Source organism: Palaemon carinicauda, chromosome 13, assembly GCF_036898095.1.
Source record: "Palaemon carinicauda isolate YSFRI2023 chromosome 13, ASM3689809v2, whole genome shotgun sequence".
NCBI lineage: Eukaryota > Metazoa > Arthropoda > Malacostraca > Decapoda > Palaemonidae > Palaemon > Palaemon carinicauda.
In genome coordinates, this window is record NC_090737.1 from 146,925,161 (window position 1) to 146,948,608 (window position 23,448).

Here is a 23,448-nt window from a genome sequence, read left to right on the forward strand (position 1 = left end):
TCATCGAACTAAAAAATCCTGTTCTTTTATTTGGATTTAAAAGCTTTCCATCAGAAAGTTATAATGGCCAGTCAGGATTCAGCCTTCATTAAAAATTATTTAATAAAACATGCATTTTCTTAGCCTCAGGTATCCTACATTGTAATCCCTGTGCACTCTCTCTCTCTCTCTCTCTCTCTCTCTCTCTACTGACATCAGCTGTAGGAATAGTTGTTTTAGATATATAAACCAAAGGACATCCATTCTTTTTTTCCACCGAAAAATGCTTAAAACGTTGTAGATTCTCTCTCAATCCTTGGAAGCGTATCTTGATTGTCCATTGTACTTACTACCAAAAGGACTACTGTTCCTTAATGAGCGTATCGACATTCTAAATACCCTGATGTGACCTAAGATACACTACTTTTGTAATTAACCCAAACCAAAGTGGCAGTTGAGAGACGTTCTCTAATCAATACTTAAAAAAAAAAAAAAGGAAAAAAAAAGACTTCTGAGTTCGTATCTTAACAACTGCTAAATGAAGTGACGAGAAGACAATCTGACCAGCTTAATGCCTACAGATTATCTGATATTTTACTTTACTTTAATTTACTTTAAGTGCTGCTTTTCTGGTCCAATATAGCAGGCGAACCCTACTCTCTCCATGACCTTCACAGTCATATTATCATGTTAGTTTCAAAGAATTCAAAATTTCACGCCGCATATTGCTCGTTTACTGTTAAATCCACACTATTGAAGCACTTAGAAACAAAAAGAGTCTTCTGGCTTTCGGATGTCTAGTGGGAGCTTATTGTAGTCTCGGAGCCGCATAGACTCTAGAGCCTAGAGTAGACATAGCCTATATCTAGGTTCCAATAATTTGAAAACCATCTCTAACTATTCTTGTGTCAACACGATTTGTTGGCTGTACAATATGTAGCAATTCTCTTAGATATTTTGGACGTCCGGTTCTGAGAACTTGATGGATTATTGTACATATTTTAAACTCAATTATTGTTTTAATAGGCACCCAGAGTAAATCAATTAGTGTAGGAGTGATCCTTTCTCGGGGTAGGACACCTTTTATCAGTTTTGCTCCTCTGTTTATTATGTTTTGTAATTTTATAAGTTGCACTTTTTGGGCATTGAAAGTTAAGTTACAGTAAAGAGGTACGCCTAGATCATGAACTTCACTAGATATCGGGGTAGAATTGTTATTTATGTTTATTTGAATATCACCCAAGTTTCTTGCGCTTTTTTTTTTCCAACCATCATTTAATTTTAGTTGTTTGATTGCCACCCATTCCCTAACACTGGCAAGAATTCAGTTTAGAGTTTCAGTAGTGTCTTCTATATCATTTATAGAGAAGTAAAATTGTGTTTCTTCTGCAAATAGTATGAACTTCACTCCATGCCGTTGTAGTGTTTTCGACAGACCAATAGTATAGATGCAAAATACACTCCCCTGGGATACCCCTCTGTTTAAAGGTTCATATGATGAGTAAGATTTTCCTATTTGCGCACAGTAATTTCTGTCAACCAAGTTGTTTTTTAGGTATTCAAAAGCTTTGTCTTCAATACCGATGGACCATGGATCATTTAGTAGCAGTTCATGCATAACTGTATCAAAAGCAGCACTTACATCAAGTAATATCAAAATACCACATTTGTTTTCATCCACCATTTCCAGCATATCATTTTCAATAGAACAGATAGCTGTCTCCGTAGAGTATAATTTTCTGTAAGCAGACTGGTTGTCTGGCAAAGCTTCTGTTTCTTCTAGGTGACTAATTAATTGTTAAAGAATTATGTATTATAGCACTTTTAAAATAAAATATAGATTCAAAATAGGTCTGTATGAGCTTAATTCCTGATAATATGGAGCAATTTCCAGGACTGTTGTGACTATAGCCAATTTATCAGATATTGGAAACTTGCACGCATTGATGCTTGTATTTGCTAATCTTGTAAGTATATCAGCTAGACTAGAAAAGTTTCTTTCTCCTGTTACTTCAGATATTGGCATTGGATCGATTGCATAGTTTGTTTTCTTTGTTCTCTTGATAATCCTGGTGGCATTGTTTTGTGTTATATTATTAACCTCATTAATTTTAGCTGTGTATCCGGTGTAGCACTAATATAATGTTGAATATTTGTAAATAACCTAGTTATATTTTCTATTTCATTTTTAAAGAATACTAGGAAATTATTTGGTAACTCCTGGTCACTGTAACCCTCTGATAGCTTTTTTTTTTTTTTTTTTTAAATTTACATTTCCCATTAAACCATTTAGGAGACGATGTAAGTTATTTATGTCTGTTGCTGCTTTGCTGGTTTTTTTCTCTTATTGTATTTACTTTTTTCCTTCTTAGTAGCTAATTATATTGGTACACTGCTGTTTTGTATTCTGCCCATGTACTTTCAGGGTTTTAATAATTCCGCTTCCTTTCTTTACGTATTTTCTCCCTTTTTATCTAAAGTCTCTCCATCAAGCCAAGGAAACTGGTCTTTAACAATTATAGTATTTTCTATCAGTGAATCCATGGTATCATGTTCAATTTTATTCACCCTATTACGTATGGTCATAAGCCAGTCATCACACATGGTGCCCAACAAACCTTGGTTATCATGATCACAGGGAATACCGAGAGCATAATTTTTTCTATGTAACTTCTGCAATGAATACAAAAGGAGAAAAGTTTGATTTATGCCTAAAGTTTATTTTCTTCACCACTACATGTATCTGTAGAGGTAGTCTACCCCTAATAAGTTTCTGCACTGGACAGATAGTGCACTTCTCTTCTACTTTTATATCAGATACAATGTTATTCACTACATCACTTAAAACTAGGTCCAACATATGCCAAAGTAAAGTAGTTGCACAGTCAACATTATTTACCAATTGATATGATTCCAAAAACTTACTAAAAGCTGAAGCATCAAGATTTAATGTGTCATCAATCCAAAGATGGAAGTCACCACAAATAACTAATTTATTTTTTCCCGGATAATCATCTCAGTGATTACAATGAATTTTTCAAAGAAGATACTAGAATATATTCTCGAAGGTTTATAAACTGTTCTTGAGCATAAAGTTTATGTGTATATATTGAAAGCTTGTTACACCAGTTCTTTTTAACATCTTGAGATTTTAGGAACCCTTATGAATGAAGAGCCCGACGCCCCCATCAGACCTGTCATCTCTAGGAATATGAAAGAAAGCCTGTGTGTGGTGGTCATTTCAGCAATCTTAGCCTTTTCAAAGTTATTTATTCCTGTTTCAGATAATGCTAGTAAATCAATTATCAATTCTCGAATTTGAATAGTCTTATTACCAACATATTGTATATTTACATAGTCACAGTTTAGGACATCCTTAGTATCCATGGTCAGTATTTCCTGCTAGTCTTTTCAATTCCAAATCATAAGCTTTGTGATTTCTTAAATTCACTGTGTGGTCATTTGGTTTGTTTAACTTAGTGCACTTTATACATTTCACCTGTTGCGAATTATATTCTTTGGTGGAATGTTTTTTTTCTGAACATTTCCCGCTGACTTTATCATCAGTCTTAAACTTGCAATCTTTTTCAAAATATCCATACCTCTGACAGTGGTAGCAGGTGATCAAATGGTACCTATCATGTACAGTATGTTATAAGTACCCCATCACAACATAACTTTGTCACCAATATCATGAATAGCATTCCAAACTTCAGGATCACATTTCAACAAGTAATGGGTAGTCCCAACTGCAGCACTTTTCTTGAATATCAGACTTATCTTCTCTTCTATGTTTTGGATGTGGTCCGGGCAACGATTTATTCGAATCAAAACATTTACTACATCATTTTCATCACTTTATACATTGAATATCATTATTTTAAGTTTTAGTTTTTCAATTTTTCTCGTCTCTGTGTGGTTTGAATCTTGTTTCCTGCTTCCTTTTTTATCTTTTTTTCAGCAAAGTTTACAACAGCATTTCCATTTAAAGTTTAACTCGTATTAGGAATAAGAATTCCTTAAGAATATGTTCGACCTCATTTTTTTCTGTCAGTAATTTCAGTTGATGATTTAGTCGATTTAATTACTAGTAGATTTTTTCTTTAACTTTGTCAGCATGTTATTTTCTCTTTTTTGGGTCCATCAGTGTTTGAAATGTAAACTTTATGGATTCCATATTCATTGCTAGATTATCAATTCTCTCAGTGAGATCAGTAGTTTGGGTGGATTTTGCTGCATCCGCAGTGAGTTCCGCAATTCAGCATTCCAATTCAACGATTTTATCTTCCTGTCCGTTTAATCAAGGTCTTCCATTCTCAATTCCTCCTCCATTTTCGATATAATGGTCTTGGCCATAACGGCTTCATCTACACATTGTGGACAAATCCATTTCAATTTTGTTGTGGACAAATCCATTTCAATTTTGTTATGTCTTCAGTACTGATGTTTGCCTCCATTAACACATACCCTTTGTGGCAGCACCTGTTACAGCCACATCTTATCCACTTTTCCCATCTCCCCTCGAAAATCTACGCGGGCAACCAGCCATGGTGTACCCCTTTACTTTTCCCCTTAGTCTCTCCATAAGGTTAACTAATATTTTCAAAGCTTTCTCAAACGAGAAACATAAGTTGAAACACAGCTCAGAGCGAGAATTCGATAGAGTACCACGGTAACACGTCTTCACTCGGTAACTTTTCATTATTAGCGAGTCAGATATTTTAAGAACAGCATAAACATTAAATTAGATCTATCATATATAAACTATAAAAACTTAATAAAAACAAGGGGAAGAGAATCAAGACAGGATAAGCATGCCCGAGTGTACCTTCAAGCAAGAGAACTCTAACACATGACAGTGAAAGACCATGGTACAGAGGCTATGGCACGACCAAGGACTAGAGAACAATGGTTTGATTTTGGAGTGTCATTCTCCTAGAAGAGCTGCTTACCATAGCTAAATAGTCGCTTCTACCCTTACCAAGAGGAAAGTAGCCACTGAAATGTTACATTGCAGTGGTTAAAACCCTTGGACAAAGAATTGTTTGGCAATCTCAAGTGTTGTCAGGTGTATCAGGACAGAGGAGAATGTGAAAAGAATAGAACAGCCAATTCGGTGTATGTGTAGGCAAAGAAAACTGAGCCGTAACTAGAGAGAGGGATCCAGTCAAGGATCCAATAACTCTAGCAGTGTATATATATATATATATATATATATATATATATATATATATATATATATATATATATATATATATATATATATATATATATATATATATATATATATATATATATATATATATATATATATATATATATATATATATATATATATATATATATATATATATATATATATATATATATATATATATAAATGTGTGTAAGTGAACGAGAAAATCCCGAAACCTGACACGGGATGAGCATAAAATATATATTATAGCCACGAAAAAGTAAAATGAAAAAGATTTTATTGGAGATAGTACTTTTGTCCACAAGGGACATCGACAGACTCAACATTGTCTGTATGTCTATGTGAATATTTTTATGATGGATACTAGCTTTTGCAATACTTACTACCGTATGGATATACCGCATAAATGTAGCTAAAGATGATTTAACATACCTGGAAAGAAAAAAAAATCATGTAAGATATAATTATCTCTGCAAAGTATATTTCAATGCATACTTCATGATTAGTAAGCGCTCTCTCTCTCTCTCTCTCTCTCTCTCTCTCTCTCTCTCTCTCTCTCTCTCTCTCTTCTCTCTCTCTCTCTCTCTCTCTTCTAGAATATTCAGCAAAAGACTATAACAAGTAAACACTTCAATAATTTTGTTCTGTATAAAGACCTACAATACAAAGTGTACAAGTTTATAATATGCATTTCTGTCTTTTTGGATTATCATTGACCCAGTGGCATGCATTTTCGATATTACAAATATGTGTAACAAATAGAATCGTTTGAAAGATTCTCATAAAACAGTTAATGAACACAAGCATATACTATAATAATATCCAGCCGTTGCAGACAAAAATTCTAGGAAGAAAATTTTTTTTGTAAGGTACTTGGCTCCCTTTCGGCCCCTCCCCTTGTCTGTTGAGTTTGATTATTGTTGCACATCTAGTATTTTCCTTCATTCTTCTTGACGATTATTCTAAGTCTTTAGGGGATAATCATGGCTATTTTTTCTACCACTTCTCAATTGTCGATGGGTCTCTCTACCTTAGCTTGCCTTTAACGTGGTCCCCATAAGTTTTCAGTGGGGTATATTCCAAGGCTAATCATAAATGTACTCAATTCCGCAAAACTAAAACCTATTTGTGGATAATTTTGCTGTGTGACATGGGGTCCCATCTTGCTGAATGACCCTTGCACATCAGCAGATGATAAAAGATAAAGCTTTAAGTATTCTTAATCATTCATTATCACATTTCTGAAAAGATTGATTTCATTGATTGATTGATTTAAAGTTTTCTGGCATCCTGACATATAAGGTCATTAACGCCAGAACATAAGCTCGCTAGCTCCATGATAACACCCACAAAACAAGAGGCTAGCAGAGTGCTTTTGGTAGACTACAGATACTCTGGGTTGAGGGGATCACTATCAGACTTGTAGTACACTTTGCCTGAAATCACTACATTTTCAAAACACTTTTTTCCATCTGAGTACAGGATGGCCTTGAAATTGTCTCATGAGAAGTCCTACAACACCCACTTGGTGTATGAAATCTGTAGCCAAGCCGGCCATGAAGTATCCAAGGAGGAGACAGAGCCTAAGGAGGTCATATTGCTTGACCATGCGAAGGCTCAGGCTTTGCTAGCTAGCAGCCTGAAGGACAAGGGCTTCACCAATTCAAAGGTGCCAGCCCTGAGCAAGAAACATCCCTTTTTTCTTGCTCCAGCAACTATGGCTTTCCCCTTTGCGGAAAAGTCGTTTAAGGCAGTGATTAAGGCAGTGGAAACTGGGAAACCCTGCCCTGCACTGGAGGACTGTAGGCCCATTTCCCTAGCTTTGCCAACGGATCACAAAGACGGGAAGGATATTCAGCTTACTTTCTCAGTCGGAAAGTTGGAGGCTGATATCGCTGGACGACAGTTCAGCGAAAACCTCCCCAAGTTGTCTGAGTTTCTACTACGCAGGGAAGATACAAAGGGGAGACTAGCTGCCTCTCTATCCCTCCAGGTGTCTATGAAGGCAATAGCGAGTGAACAAAGATCCCCGGATATGTTCATGGTCTTGGCTAAAGCCCATACAGAAAACCTAACTAAGGACTTTTACAGCTTTGTTAGGGCAAGAAGGGCTTGTAGAGAGTTCGTGTTTGCCTCGGCTGCGGTCAAACACGAACCCAGGAAGTTGATATCTTCCAATATCTGGGGGAAGGACCTATTCCCAAATGAATTGGTCAAAGAGATAGTCGACAAGGCCGCCACGGAGAATAGAAATCTTCTCCAGAAGTGGGGCATGTCGGCTAAGAGGAAGTCTTCTCCAGATAACGGTCCCCAACCGAAGAAGAAGATAAAGAGGCCATGAATGCCTTCTCGCCCTGCTAGACAACAACTTCCCATGACCGCAGTGCCACAGATGTTGGCACAGTCCCAAACCCCCCTACCAGATGGTACCCCAGGTGGTGACTCAGTCACCAGCCTTCACTCCCGCCTATGAGAGGCAGTCCACTACCTTTCGCCCAAAAGGTAGAGGATCCAATAGAGGTTCCTCTAGACGTCCCTCGAGAGGAAGAGGAGGTAGGGGAGGACACGGTCAAGGAAGCAAGCCCTCCGGAAACCAGAAGCAATGAGATGCTTCCGGTAGGAGGAAGACTCTGACTCTTCCGGGATCTTTAGACCTTCGATCCCTGGGCCCACAGCCTAATCAAGAACGGACTAGGTTGGAGCTGGAAGACAGCTCCACCATCATTTCCTCAGTTCTTCCAACACTCCACCCCCTTTCTGAAAGAATATACCCGGGAGCTCTTTAGCAAATGGGTGATAAAGAGGGCAAAGTCCATCAAATTCCAAGGAAGGCTGTTTTGTGTTCCCAAGAAGGACTCAGACAAACTCAGAGTCATTCTGGATCTGTCACCACACAACAAGTTTATCGAGAACGACAAGTTCAAGATGTTGACCCTTCAACACATAAGAGCCGTGTTGCCCAAAAGGACATACACAGTCTCCATAGACATGGCAGATGCCTATTGGCATGATCCGATCAATCCTCAACTCTCCTCCTACCTAAGATTCACGCTACAAAAAAGAAAGAACGCTTTCAGAACCATGCCCTTCGGACTAAACATAGCCCCAAGGATCTTCATGAAGCTTGCAGTAGCAGTTGTTCAACAACTACGCCTACAGGGTGTCCAGGTGGTATCCTATCTGGACGATTGGCTGGTGTGGGCAGCATCCGAGTCAAAATGCATGCAAGCATCCAAGAAAGTGATCCAGTTCCTGGAACATCTAGGATTCAAGATCAACACCAAGAAGTCTCGACTATCTCCAGCTCAGAAATTCCAATGGCTAGGCATACATTGGGACTTACAGCCACATTGTCTCTCCATTCCATTAAAGAAGAGGAAAGAGATAGCGGTATCTGTCAAGAGACTTCTAAAATCCAACAAGATTTCAAGAAGCCAACTGGAGAGAGTTTTGGGCTCCCTTCAGTTTGCCTCGGTGACAGACCCAGTGCTAAGAGCACAGCTAAAAGATGCGTCAGGAGTCTGGAGAAGATACGCATCAAACGCTCAAAGAGATCTAAGAAGACCAATACCGATTCGGCTACGATCACTTTTCAAGCCATGGTCGGAGGCCAGGAACTTCAAGAGGTCAACACCTATGCAGCCGCCTCTACCCTCAGTTGTCATCCACACGGATGCATCATTGGAAGGATGGGGAAGTCACTCCTATCAACGCACAGTACAAGGAACTTGGTCCTCCCTATTCAAGACCTTCCATATCAACATTTTGGAGGCCATGGCAGTCTTCCTCACACTGAGGAAATTATCCCCTCACCCTTCAATCCCCATAAGACTGGTTTTCGACAGCGAGGTAGTGGTGAAATGTCTGAACCGCCAAGGCTCAAGATCGCCTCAACCCAACCAAGTGATGTTGGCCATCTTCCGCTTAGCGGAAAAGAAGAGATGGCACTTGTCAGCAGTTCACCTTCAGGGGTTCCGCAATGTGACAGCAGACGCTCTATCCAGGATATCTTCAATAGAGTCAGGATGGTCTCTAGACGCAAGATCATTCTCCTTCATCTTACATCAAGTCCCAGAACAGCAGATTGACCTCTTCGCAACGAGCGACAACAAGAAACTTCCTCGATACGTGGCCCCGTACGAGGACCCTCCAGCAGAAGCATTGGACGCCATGTCCCTCGACTGGAACAAATGAACTAGGGTTTACCTGTTCTCTCCATTCAACCTACTGATAAAGGTCCTCAACACGCTGAGATCTTTTTAAGGAGCAGCAGCCCTAGTGGCTCCCAAGTGTCCCCGGAGCAAGTGGTTCCCTTTAATTCTGGAATTACAGCCGAAGCTGATTCCCCTGCCGGACCCAGTTCTATCTCAACAAGTACAGAAGTCAACTGTCTTCGCTTCATTACAGAAAACCCAAGACCTTCATCTCATGATTTTCTCTCCCTAGCAGTAAAGAAAAGGTTTGGGATCTCGAAAGAAAGTATAGACTTCTTAGAGGAATATAGGTCAAAATCTAATAGAAGGCAATATGAGTCATCTTGGAAGAAGTGGGTGGCCTTTGTCAAGGCAAAGAATCTAAGGGAAATCTCAACAGATTTCTGCTTGTCTTTCTTTATTCACCTTCATGAAGAAGGTTTAGCAGCCAACACGATAACTACGTGTAAATCTGCCTTGACTAAGCCCTTGCTTTATGCTTTCCAAGTAGACTTGTCTAATGAAATTTTTAACAAAATCCCTAAGGCCTGTGCTAGGCTCAGGCCTGCAGCACCTCCAAGGCCCATCTCATGGTCTTTGGATAAGGTACTACATTTTGCTTCAAGTTTGGACAATGATACTTGCTCTTTGAAAGATTTGACTCAAAAAGTTATATTCTTATTTGCTCTAGCCTCAGGGGCTAGAGTTAGGGAGATAGTGGCTTTTCTAGGGAAGAAGGTCATATCCAGTTTGCTGAAACGGGAGAGCTAAACCTCTTTCCCGACCCAACGTTTCTCGCCAAGAATGAGGTACCCACTAAGAGGTGGGGTCCCTGGAGAATCTGCTCTCTGAAGGAAGATGTCTCGCTGTGTCCAGTGGAGAGTCTAAAGGTCTATCTTTGCAAAACTTCAGACTACAGGGGAGGACAGCTCTTTAAAGGTGAAATATCGGGCTCAAACTTATCCCTGAAACAACTAAGGGCGAAGATCACCTACTTCATTCGCAGAGCGGATCCTGACAGTACACCCGCAGGTCATGATCTCAGGAAAATTGCTTCTTCGCTAAATTTCTTCCAGCTCATGGATTTCAAGAGCCTTCGCTCGTTTACTGGATGGAAGTAATCCAGAGTGTTTTTCAAACACTACGCAAAGCAAGTGCAGGCACTAAAAAGGTTCGTGGTAGCGGCAGGTAGTGTACTAAAACCTGTCGCTTAGTGCTGCGAGGAACAGTGAATTATGTGGGACTATAATTCTATAGGGTGTACATGTTGGCACTTTATAGAGCAACATGATGAGTGAAATGTCATCATGGTGACATTATGAACTGTTCCTGTGTACAAAGGTGATAAAACATAGACTGAACACTAAGTGCCATGGTTTTTTTACACAAGTGTAAATAGACAGACTTCTCAGAAAGACATAAGAAAATTTATTAAATTTTCACTCGAGTGGCATTGTTTTCTTTTCAGGTAAAACAAGTATTTCTGATTTATTCTGTTTGTTTATGTTATTAAGTTATATTTCACTTGCATTTCATGTTATTATGAATGTATGCTGAAAATTTATTTATTGCTTGGCAATGAATGATTAATTGTTTTGTGCGTCTTATTTCGCCCTAAACAAGTTAATAAAATTTTGTGTGAGCATTCATTATTCCTTATTATTGTGCATAATGATATCAAACAAAGGTAGTAACTTTGTTCCTTTATGTAAACAAACCTTTCTAGCTAGAACTAACTTGTTTCAATACAAGATACCAACTTGCCTCGTGGTATACGACTAGATTGCTATACCTCAGATGCTATGGTGGCTGACATGTACCTGTGTTCATATTACAAATACAAACTTTGGCTAAAAGACATACAGCGAGACCTGTATGTCACTTTGAATGCTAGGTTGGTCATATGATATATGCTACTTCGAGACTTTTTCCCGAGTCTAGTTCGAAGCACTAACATAGTCTATGAATAGATGAAATGATATATAACGGTAATGTCATAGGTCTCTTGGGTCTACATGGCCAAGGAAATATTGTCTTGATGTTTATGCACAACTGGGAAATCCACGGATATATTAATGCTCCGGTAAACTTCCATCAGGACGACATGGCCTGAGCTACAAAAAACGGATTTTGAGCGAAGCGAATAATCTATTTTTGGGTGAGATAGCCATGTCGTCCTGATGGACCCGCCCTCCTTTCTATGAAAGGCCTTGGCAGGATCCCTCCCAATAATACTGTATCCGTAAGTACCGGCTTAACACTACGAGGAATAAAGATGGCGGCGATCATAGCACCATCGAGGTACTTTAGCAGTAACGGAGGAAAGGAACTTAATAACAGCTCCTCTTTCATTTTGCCACTTTTCCCCTCGAAGCGTAAACGGTATACGGGTAGCAAATTGCTATGTGGCGTGTCAAGAATATGTCTCCTAATATTATGCGATATCCTAAAAGAAGATACTTTAAGGATATTCGCGCCAGGAGTTAGAATTCTGGAGACCTTAAGTTAAATTCTCTGGGAATATCACTGTAGTCAAATATACCCTAGGAAGCTACTTAAAGGAACCTTCCATCAGGACGACATGGCTATCTCACCGAAAAATAGATCCGTCATATATATATATATATATATATATATATATATATATATATATATATATATATATATATATAGAGAGAGAGAGAGAGAGAGAGAGAGAGAGAGAGAGAGAGAGAGAGAGAGAGAGAGAGAGAGAGAGAAATATATATATATATATATATATATATATATATATATATATATATATATATATATATATATATAGAGAGAGAGAGAGAGAGAGAGAGAGAGAGAGAGAGAGAGAGAGAGAGAGAGAGAATATGATTATTATTTAGTTGGAAAAGCGGGAGTCTATAAGCCCAAGGGCTTCAACAGGGATATATAGCCCAGGTAGGAAAGAAAATAAGGAAGAAAAATAAACTGCAAGAGAACTGGTGAACAATTAAAATAAAATATTTTATTATCAGTAGCAACATTAGAATAGATCGTTCATACATAAATTATAAAAGCAAGAAAAATCAACACCAAGACTGGAAGATTAGGGTACAGAGGCTACGGCACTACCGATGGCTAAAGAACAATGGTTTAATTTTGGAGAGTCGTTCTCCTAGAAGAGCTGCATACCATGTCTAAAAAGTTTCTTCTACCCTTACCAAGAGGAAAGTAGCCACTGAGCAATTTTAGTGCAGCAGTTAGCCCCTTTGAGTGAAGAAAAATTGTTCGGTAATCTCGGTGTTGTTACTTGCATAAGGACAAAGGAGAATGTGGAAAGAATAGGCCAGACTATTAAGTGTATGTGTAGGCAAAGGAAAAATGAATCGTAATCAGGGCGAGGGATCCAATGTAGTACTGTCTGACCAGTCAAAGGACCAAATAACTCTAGTGGCAGTATCTCAACGGTTGGGCCATACATCTATTTCATATGAAAAAATGTCCATTAGAATGTAATACCGTATTATTGTTGTTTTGTGCTATGCATGGAAAAAGAAGGCCTTTTTAAATAAATGTATCATTTGCCAGAAACTGCATCAGTTTAGATGAATAAATCTAAGTAAAACTGGAGCAAGGGATGATAGTCCAACAATAGAAAGTGACAGACTAAATATATATTTTATGAGTGTAAATATCGAATTCATGTAAAAAACATTGAAGTAGTGAAGTAAGTCAATGGGATGGGTGTGGAGGTTGCTACTATCAAAACAGGTTTGAAGCGTAAGGCGGAAGATAAAAATTTGGTATTGTCAACAATTATAAAGGAATGTATTAAAAATAGTTCTAAAGCTACACAAGCATCAATTCCAAAGTCAGAAGTTATGGAAAAATTGTAAAAAGAAAGCTAAACCGAAGTCTCCTCCTCCAAACCCCGTAAATACAAAAGAGTTGGTATTCCAGACGAGCACGAGGAGAAAACCTTTTGCTTGGCGATAGTGGTCAAGATGCGAGATTTGAAATTTTCATGAGACACCCTAGATACCTCTTTTACACGATTACGAAACGGGATATGCAGATAGGATGTTTGAGATAATTACAGCATTTTATTTGTCATTCTCTTCATTCTCTAAACTTTCTCTATACATACATAATGTGTAGTTTGTCAGTCTCTGAACTGGGGCCAAATCATTCGGCGTGAAAAAAGGGCGGTGGAAAAAAGATGATGCCAAAATAGTGGCTCCTAATCGGCAGCACAAAATAATCCCATTCTGACTTAAGCAATCCTTCTTAACCATTAACGACATGTGATGTTCCTTAGTAAATAATGAATATAGTTCTCTGACATGGTGCTAATGCTCCCATTAACTTCATGCATTGTTATAGCTTAACAGGTCAATCCTGGACGTGTATACTTAGCTACATGATAATTAGGGGCAGCCGAGGATTTTTGTCTGGTGTTTCATTGTTGTCTTTTAGGGTGAGATATACTAAGCAATATTGCTCCAGATCACTGACCTCGTTGGTAATACCCATGCTGTTACAATCAATAGAAAATTAACTCAAAATTTAGGGGAGAGTAACAAAGAAGTAATTCCATGTCGTGATTGAGGAAATAGTTGAGATTAAGAAACTGAGAGATAATTGTGAAAACGATTGCAAGACCATAAAAGAACTTGCACTATTGGACTCTAAAATAGCGCTGTAGCACGCCATTCTCCTCATATATAGCATAGAACTCATTACTCAACCTACACAATACTTGAAAGGAGACTATTAAATTTTCCCCAACATTTCAAGTTTCTTCAGGGAAACTTTACTTTTTTTGGTGTTTCTGTATCACTCAGTAAAGCAATCGCTAAAGGCTTCTTCCAAAAGCCAGTTGCCATTCTAGATATCGAATAGGTACTATAGATGGAAGAAAGGAAAAGCATTAATATACCAGAAATGCAAGTGTTAACCCCAATGAAATGCAAATTATTACTATTAAGAATTCATCAGATGACTGAATGAGACGGAATGGAAACTTCGAGGAGTGAATGCGAGTAGAATTAAGATTATTCTTAAGACCGATTGTCAAAAACAAAGCGAAAAGAAGCGAATGATAAAGAGGAAGAATAGAGAAAGAGGTTTCAAGGATTAAAAAGAAATTGTGTTGGAGAAATGAACCAGAAATAGACAAAAAAGATAAAGGTTTAAGGATTAAATGCCGCTCATGAATGGCAGAGGCAGGGACAGTGACATTGTTCAATCAGGCAGCATAATGCCCTAGAGACTGACCATTTATACATAGCCTATGATAAGCGCCCAAGTCCCCTCTCCACCCAAGCTACGACCAAGAAGGGCCAGTCAATGGCTGCTGATGACTCAGCAGATAGACCTATAGGATCCTCCAAAACACCCATCCTTAGCTCACAAGGATGGTGAGGTTGCAGCGACCAAAGGAACTTACGAGTTTGACTGGAACTTGAATTCCAGTCTGGTGATCACCAGTCAGGGAGGATGCTACACCAGCCACCACAAGGATGATGATAAAAAAAAAAAAAAAAAAAAAAAAAAAAAAAAAAAAAAAAAAAAAAAAAAAAAAGGACGTTTGGTGCCCAGACGTTTCTAGGGAATGGAACGCATAAATCGGGGAGAAAAGAGACAATTTCATGAATACACTTAAAAATCCCGTACATAATTGTCAATGGATTTTGTATAGAATATTGAATTACTTTTTTCTAGTGCTCCAGTAAAATAGGCTTCGTACACAGTAAGTTTTTATTAAAGGGAAGGGTTTACCAGCCCTATGAGTCAAATTTTACTTCTACAGCGCTGGCCTATATGTCCGTCTATACCGTGTACATAGGCCAGTCAACATCTAATATTGAATCCATTTCCATAATTGTTGTAGTGTCAAGATCTTTTTATTTAATTTTGTGCTTCCTTTACATTTATGGCTGTGAACACTTTCTTTCTCTCTTCTATTTCCTCTCTCTTCCATTTTCCTTTTCTCTTTAGACATCCTTGTATGCAGCACACATGCCTTTCCTCTCATCTCAAAGAAAAAATTACAATGTCTTTCTATAAGATAGAGAGAGAGAGAGAGAGAGAGAGAGAGAGAGAGAGAGAGAGAGAGAGAGAGAGAGAGAGAGAGAAAGGGGCATTTTCCTAATTAACAATCATGCACACGATTTTTTAGTGTTTTCTTTGAATGGCCTCTATATTTTTCATGCTACAAACACATTTGATAATTATTATTATTATTATTATTATTATTATTATTATTATTATTATTATTACTATTATTACTTGCTAAGCTACAACCCTATTTGGAAAAGCACGATGCTATAAGCCCAGGGGCCCAAACAGGGAAAATTGCCCAGTGAGGAAAGGAAACACGGAAAAATAAAATATATTAAGAACAATAACCACATTAAGATTAAATTAAATTAAAATTACTTCCAAGGATTCTCAGAAAAACATATTGAATTACATCATTTACAGTAAAATATTAAATATAAGAGAGAACTGTAGTGGATTACGGGAATATCACTGCTTGAAAGATTGGAAACTGATGATATGAGAAGAATGGCAGGCGCAGTAAGGATTACAGAGGTGATAAGAGTGTCACAACTGAGATGGTGTGGCCATGTGTTAAGGATGGATGGTGGGGAGGGAGTGAGGAGGGCTTGAGAGTTGAGAGGCAGAGAATTCGATGGCAAGATAAGGTGAAGAATGAAGGATATGCAGAGAAGAGGTATGATGGAAGAGGATGCCTTTGATAAAAGGGATTGGATAGGGAGCATCAAGCAACTGACCCCTTGATTTAGAGATAACGTTGGGAAACGAGATTTTACATAAAAAAGTATTTATAGTAATTCCAACTACTTTTTATCTAGTAATGTATACATCAACTAACGGTTAGAGCCAAAAGATTCCACTATAACCTGTTTCTGCAATTGGAGTGCTATCTTCTCCGTAAACAGAATTCTATATTCACCACAATGTGGCAATGAAACTCTCTCTCTCTCTCTCTCTCTCTCTCTCTCTCTCTCTCATATGCACACACATACACATAAACAGACAACAAATACATTGCAGCATACGTGAAAGGAAAACACACAAACTCAACATTGCCAGTAATTATTATTATTATTATTACTAGCCTAGCTACAACCCTAGTAGGAAAAGCAGGATGCTATAAGCCCAAGGGCTCCAACAGGGAAAAATAGCCCAGTGAGGAAAGGAAATAAGGCAAAAAAATAATTGATGAGAATATATTAACAATATATCATTCTAAAAACAGTAACAGCGTCAAAACAGATATGTCTTATATAAACTATTAACAACGCCAAACACAGATATGTCATATATAAAAAATAAAAAGACTCATGTCAGCCTGGTCAACATAAAAACATTTGCTCCAACTTTGAACTTTTGAAGTTCTACTGATTCAACTACCCGATTAGGAAGATCATTCCACAACTTGGTAACAGCTGGAATAAAACTTCTAGAATACTGTGTAGTATTGAGCCTCATAATGGAGAAGGCCTGGCTATTAGAATTAACTACCTGCCTAGTATTACGAACAGGATAAAATTGTCCATGGAGATCTGAATATAAAGGATGGTCAGAGTTATGAAAAATCTAATGCAACATGCATAATGAACTAATTGAACGACGGTGCCAAAGATTAATATCTAGATCAGAAATAAGAAATTTTATAGACCGTAAGTTTCTGTCCAACAAATTAAGATGAGAATCAGCAGCCGAACACCAGACAGGAGAACAATACTCAAAACAAGGTAGAATGAAAGAATTGAAACACTTCTTCAGAATAGATTGATCACCTAAAAATCTTAAAGGACTTTCTCAATAAGCGAACTTTTTGTGCAATTGAAGAAGACACAGACCTAATTTGTTTCTCAAAAGTAAATTTGCTGTCGAGAATCACACCTAAAATTTTAAAAGAGTCATACAAATTTAAAGAAACATTATCAATACTGAGATCCGGATGTTGAGGAGCCACTGTCCTTGACCTACTAACAATCATACTTTGAGTTTTGTTAGGATTTAACTTCATACCCCATAATTTGCACCATGCACTATTATAGCTAGATCTCTATTAAGGGATTCAGCAATCCCAGATCTACATTCAGGGGATGGAATTGATGAAAAGAGAGTAGCATCATCTGCATATGCAACAAGCTTGTTTTCTAGTCCAAACCACATGTCATGTGAATATAGTATGAAAAGTAATGGGCCAAGAACACTACCCTGTGGAACATCGGATATCACATTCCTATACTCAATATGGTGCCCATCAACAACAACTCTTTGAGATCTATTACTTAAAAAAATCAATAATAATGATAAGAAACGACCCACCCACTCCCAACTGTTTCAGTTTGAAAACAAGGGCCTCATGATTAAAACTGTCAAAGGCAGCACTAAAATCAAGGCCAATCATACGAACTTCCTGACCACAATCAAGGGATTTCTGTACAGCATTGGAGATTGTAAGAAGGGCATCACATGCTCCAAGGCCTTTACGAAAACCAAATTGCAAACTAGGGAGTAGGTGATTACCTTCAGCAAACCTATTAAGACGTTTTGCCAGAAGACGTCCAAAAACTTTAGATAATATGCGAGTTATGGAAATTGGGCGGTAATCAGTGGGACTTGAGCTACCATAAACACATTTACATAGAGGAGTAACATTACCAATTCTCCAACAAGTGCTAAAAGCTCCTCTTCTTGCTAACTTGTGCAAAATAACAGATAACTTTGGAGCTAAGAAATCTGCTGTCTTTATAAAAAACAAAGGAAAAATACCATTTGGGTCTACACCTCCATAAGCATCCAGGTCCATCAACAGAGCTTTAATCTCGCGAGATCGAAAAGCTAAACTAGTTAGTGTAGCCTCAGGAAAACAGGAATGAGGAAGTTCAAGTTTTTCATTACTCTGTTTACTGTCAAAAATATCAGCCAAAAGGATTGACTTTTCCTTTGGACAGTGAGTGACTGAGCCATCTGGTTTAAGTAAAGGTGGAACTGTAGCATCTACAGCAAAGAGTGCAGATTTAAGGATAGACCACCATTATGCTCCTGAGTTGTACCAGGAACGGTTTCTTTTATGGTTAAATTGTATTCCTTTTCAGTTGAGGCATAAACTCTCTGAGCAAACGCTCAAAGCTGAGTATAGTTGTTTCAGGTCAAATCTGATAAGTTACCCTTCCAAAGGTGATAGGCCTCCTGCTTCTCCAAATAAGCACGTCTACAATCATTATTGAACCACGGTGTATCCTTCACTCGGTACCTTAGCACACAAGAAGGGATACGCCTATCAATTATGTTGACTAGATTCTCATTCAAAGGGACAACATGATCTACACTACTACATAATCATGACCAATTCAAGCACAAAAGATCATGCAAAATCCCATTCCAGTCTGCTTGGGATTTCATATAAATTTTACAAGAGTATGATATATCAGGGACAGGCTGCTCAGTCTTCACTGCTAATGAAATCAATGCATGATCAGATGTTCCGACTTGAGAACCAACCTTACTAGTTATAACGCCAGGGGAGTCAGTGTATACAAGGTCCAAGCAATTACCAGACCTGTGAGTAGCTTCATTTATGATTTGCTCACTGCCTGATTCAGAGGCAAAATCTAAAGCTCTTAAGCCATGGCGAACGGTAGGAGAGATAGAACTTAACCACTCCCTATGGTGAGCATTAAAATCACCAACAAAGACAAAAGAAGCCTTTCTATCATCTTCTTGTATCTTAGCCATAATGGTAAGATGACAATCGAAGATAGAATCATCCATGTCTGGATTCCGGTACATCGAACACAAATAAAATTTGTTATGCCTGCCACAAACTTTTATTACCTGAATCTCATAACATCCGCATTGATAGCAGGACTTATGAGAAGCAGGGTACTCAGTCCTAATATACACCGCCATTCCCCTGGCCCTAGGGATGGCATCACGTTTCAACATTATTGGATTCTTAAAACCAGTTATAAGGACCTCAGATGAGTGCCTCATATTAAAAACCAAAGTTTCTGAGCACAAAAGAATATCATACTATCTGGACGCAACTGTAAGGTCTTGGATATTTGCATGAGGACCACGAATATTGCAATACAGAAGACGACATTGACGAAATCTAGGACGTACTGGTCCCGGATTTCGCTCAATGTCTCCACACAGCATAAGAATTAATAGAAATAAAAAAGAGACAACATACTTAAAAACTAGATTAACAAGAATTATAACAAAAACAATATGTACAGAATTATAAATAAAGTGATTGATGATACCCATAGACTATAGACTATGCATTTTTATGCATGTTACGGATGAGACTCTCTTCTTATGATGTAATATGTTTTTTTTCATCTTGAGGCAAGATTGGCAGAATGATTGCCCACGAATTTCCTCAATAAATGACTGCCGATTCATTGCAAACAAACTGGGTATAAATTGTTTATGGAAGATATCTTAGAAATACTGATGACGTCTATCCGTCTGTCAGCCGCTGGGTTTTTAATTCTAGTGTGGTTACTTGTGACAATGATATAGTAGGGTAAGGCAATTTTGGACAGAGGCAATTTTGGACAAGGCAAAAACTGGACAGTTGCAATATCTATAACTCTTTATAATTTTCAAAAACTATAATGCTGTTAGAAATTTCCCAACCTTCTACTTTATAAATATCAGTATGATTGGTTTTGAAAAAGTATTAAATACCATTAAAAAAAATTGTTGAATATGGGTGTCCAATAGTTGCCTCACCTTCATTTTAGGGCTTCTTAAAAATAATACTGGAAATTGTTATTTTCTAAAAGAAAAAAAAATTAGTAGATGATACTAAAGGAAGGTTTAAAATAAAATTTGATGAAAAAAAAATCTAGTGTCCAATTTTCCCTCGCCTCAAGAAATGGTGATGCAATTTTGGACACTTGAATGAAAAAAACAACTAATTCATAATGTTAAGTTATAAGTAATAGATTTTGTAATTTTCTTATCTTTTATATTATTCTTATATGTATTTATATATTTTCTTAATAATTTTAACCAAAAATATAGGTAAATGATAATTATTTGAGAATATTTTTAACCATTTACTTCAAAGGAGAATATATTGATTTATAAAAAATGGAAAAAGAAAAAGGTTTCCTTTTCAAGCATAATATTAATCAAACCTATTACTAATGAAAAAATATGTACAATACAAAACCTGAAATAAAAGTAAACAATTCAATATATATTATAGCCATATACGTAACAAAATAAATGCCTTGTCTCTGTGATGGCTCGTTCATAATATGAGGTACAAATAATAAGAATAAACTAGATATGTACAACTTAGGGCGAATATTGTTTATGGGATCAGCTTTGTCCCTCGTTGATATCTCTCACTATCATGCTGTTTACTCTAATGTTGCTGCATTGAGTACCATATCAAAAAGGCAACATGCCAGCTGCGTCTTTTCTATTGCAGTTATCAACATGGAAATTAGCAGAAAAGAGAAAATATATTTCCCCTAATCCCTGAACTTTTCATTTGGATATATGAATTTTTCTAGGAACAATGTATATACTAGGAAGTTTTTTTTTTTTTATTATTATTTGTAGCATTTGGGGTGACACCCCTCTCGAGGATGTCACCATGATTTGGTCGATCTTTTTGAAGGTTCCACCCCTAAGTGTCAACACCTTTGAGTGTGTCCACAGTATTAAATAACTTTTTGAAAATCATATCATAAAAAGAAAAAAATTTTGTAGATATAACTCTTAGGGTGTCACCCCCTTTTAGGGTGTCACCCTGGGCAGACAACACACCCCATACTGCACTCCTAATGTCCTATTTAGTATGCTCATGATTACATATATGTAGATTTACACATAAAAGTATATTCGTGTGCTTGAATACAAAGTTTAATTTATATATTCATATAATAAGGCAAAATTGGACAGTTTTCAAAGCCATGATCAGGCAAAATTGGACAGGCAAATATCTCACTTTTTTCTTGGAGAGGCAAAATTGGACAATCTTGGATTACGGACACAAGAATTTATGCAAGTCCATCATTTTTGATAGTATATTTCTATTGATAGTGACCACAAATTGTCATAATTTTCAAATTGAGCTGTCGCCGCTTAACAGAGTTACAGAGTTGTCCATAATTGCCTCTCTGTCCAAAATTGCCTAGCCTCTAAGAATTTTTTTTTTATTGCTGAAATATAGAAATTTCTAATTCTTTAATGATTATGAGACCAACTATTTTTTAGATGAGACCTCCCTCTTTTGAAAGCATGTTTGATTTTTGGTCATAAATTATTAATACAGATTTTGTACAAAGGTTTCTGAAAAGGTGTCCAAAATTGCCTTGCCCTACTATACTCAAACTTTAGTGCTTGTGTATTCTCTCCCCAAATCGGCCATTATCCGTTTTGTTTGCTTTGGAGATGAATGGGCCCTTCGGAAAGGCGTCAGGCGTGTCTGTCTGTGAGTGGTGCATTTTTTCATAATACTGTTACTATTAAATTCCTTATAAGCCTGTCAGGGATGAAATTCTTTTATCAATTAATAGTATGATCATTAGATATTCTAACCATTTGCTTAATTCTTTGACTGAATCTATATAACATATTTTCTACCCATGCATATTGCACTCATAAGAGAGGTAGCCTAAGTGAGAACTTTCTCACTGCAGGTTTTAATATAACTAATTTACACTCATTGAAGTTGATCTCATGTTAATTTGTGGAAAAAATTAGCTCAAGTTATCCTAAATCGTGTGGTCATTCACTATTGCCCTCAACTGTAAACAATTCTGCCTCAAGACAAGAAGGTACTGTGTTAATGAAATAGAAGGAAGACATTTTGGCTATTTGAAAATCAAGATTAAGCCTAACTCTCACCAAAGAACACACTTACCTTTGAATTTGTGTGTAAGATGGAGGTAGAAGTTCCATTCCGTCTCTAATGTTTTCGTTGATTCCAAACCAATCTCCTCCTGGTATTTGTAGGTCCTTAACTTTTTGCCACTCTTGGTCTAACCACTCACTCTGCATTTCCTTCGAAACTCTCCAGATTTCTCCCAAATCTTTACTCTTCAGCCACTCAGAAGTCCAATTTTCTGATGTTGCCCAATCTTCTAAAGACTTCCAATTATTTATTTTCCAGTTATTAGTGTTCCAGTACCGTTGACCCAAAGCATTGAAGCTGGAACTTATCCACGATACACTATTAACACTTGACTTACGACACTTTTCCAAGACATGCTCCCACTGCAGACCAATGGGCAAGTCGAAAGATGCGCTTAAGGGGGCTGTATAAGAGTCTGAGGGCTGTTGGTGACAGTGTGGCCTTTGGGTCTTGGGCAGAACACTGCGTTTCAAATACCGATCTTTTGCTTCATTTGAATTATTGTTGTTAAGATGAGTAAGCCGCAGTTCCCTGCTGCTTGTAGTCTGCAGGTACAAAGCTGCTGAGGCCGTCTGGGCTAACATTCCTCTGCCCAAGATAATTCAACCCCCTCAGGTATGAATAGGAAATTCGCATAAGTTTATTAGGTTGCAATCTAGACCTTTAAAAGAGGAGCATATCACGTGTTGTCTCTGAATATGAGTTTTCTATTCATATCTAAAGCTGTTTTATGACTCATTTATCCCATGGATAGTTCTGTCTAAAAAATAAAGAATACTGTTTTTTCTTAAATTTTTGTATTTCAGTTTTCCAGTTTCGTTATATGTCATAAACAGGTAGTTGAGATATTTCAAGTCAGTTTTACTTATTTCTTATATGATTTTCCTGTAATATTAATTGAGGAAACTGCCAACTAGAGAGTTCTTTCGGATACGATATACATTGCAAGATGGTTTAGGTCATAACACAAATAAACAAGGAATCTAATATAAGTAAAAGAAAGAAATGGATCCTTAAAAGGGCTTTCGGTTAATCTGATTATCTCTATTACCTCGGCATTGGTCAAAAGAAACGTTTGACATAATGAAAGAAATAAGAAATGGAAAACACGCTGGACTTTTTTTCTTGTAGAGAAGCAAAGACTTTTGAAAGCTATATATTCAAAGACTTTCTGAATC

At 37.3% G+C, this 23,448-nt stretch overlaps 1 protein-coding gene across 5 annotated transcripts in view; it reads right to left on the reverse strand.

Moving 5' to 3' along the window:
* Positions 1 to 23,448, reverse strand: part of HPS4 (Hermansky-Pudlak syndrome 4 protein) — a 599,431-nt gene that overhangs the window by 295,591 nt on the left and 280,392 nt on the right. The window contains exon 1 of one of the 5 annotated variants that reach the window (XM_068386038.1): positions 22,280 to 23,070. The exons of 1 other annotated variant lie outside the window; for it this stretch is intronic. In XM_068386038.1, coding sequence (XP_068242139.1) covers positions 22,280 to 22,854 — 575 coding nt within the window. In that variant the 5' untranslated portion in view covers positions 22,855 to 23,070. Of the gene's footprint in view, positions 1 to 22,279; positions 23,071 to 23,448 lie in introns of those variants that run through there. 3 more of the 5 variants (XM_068386036.1, XM_068386037.1, XM_068386040.1) reach the window with 3 other exon arrangements.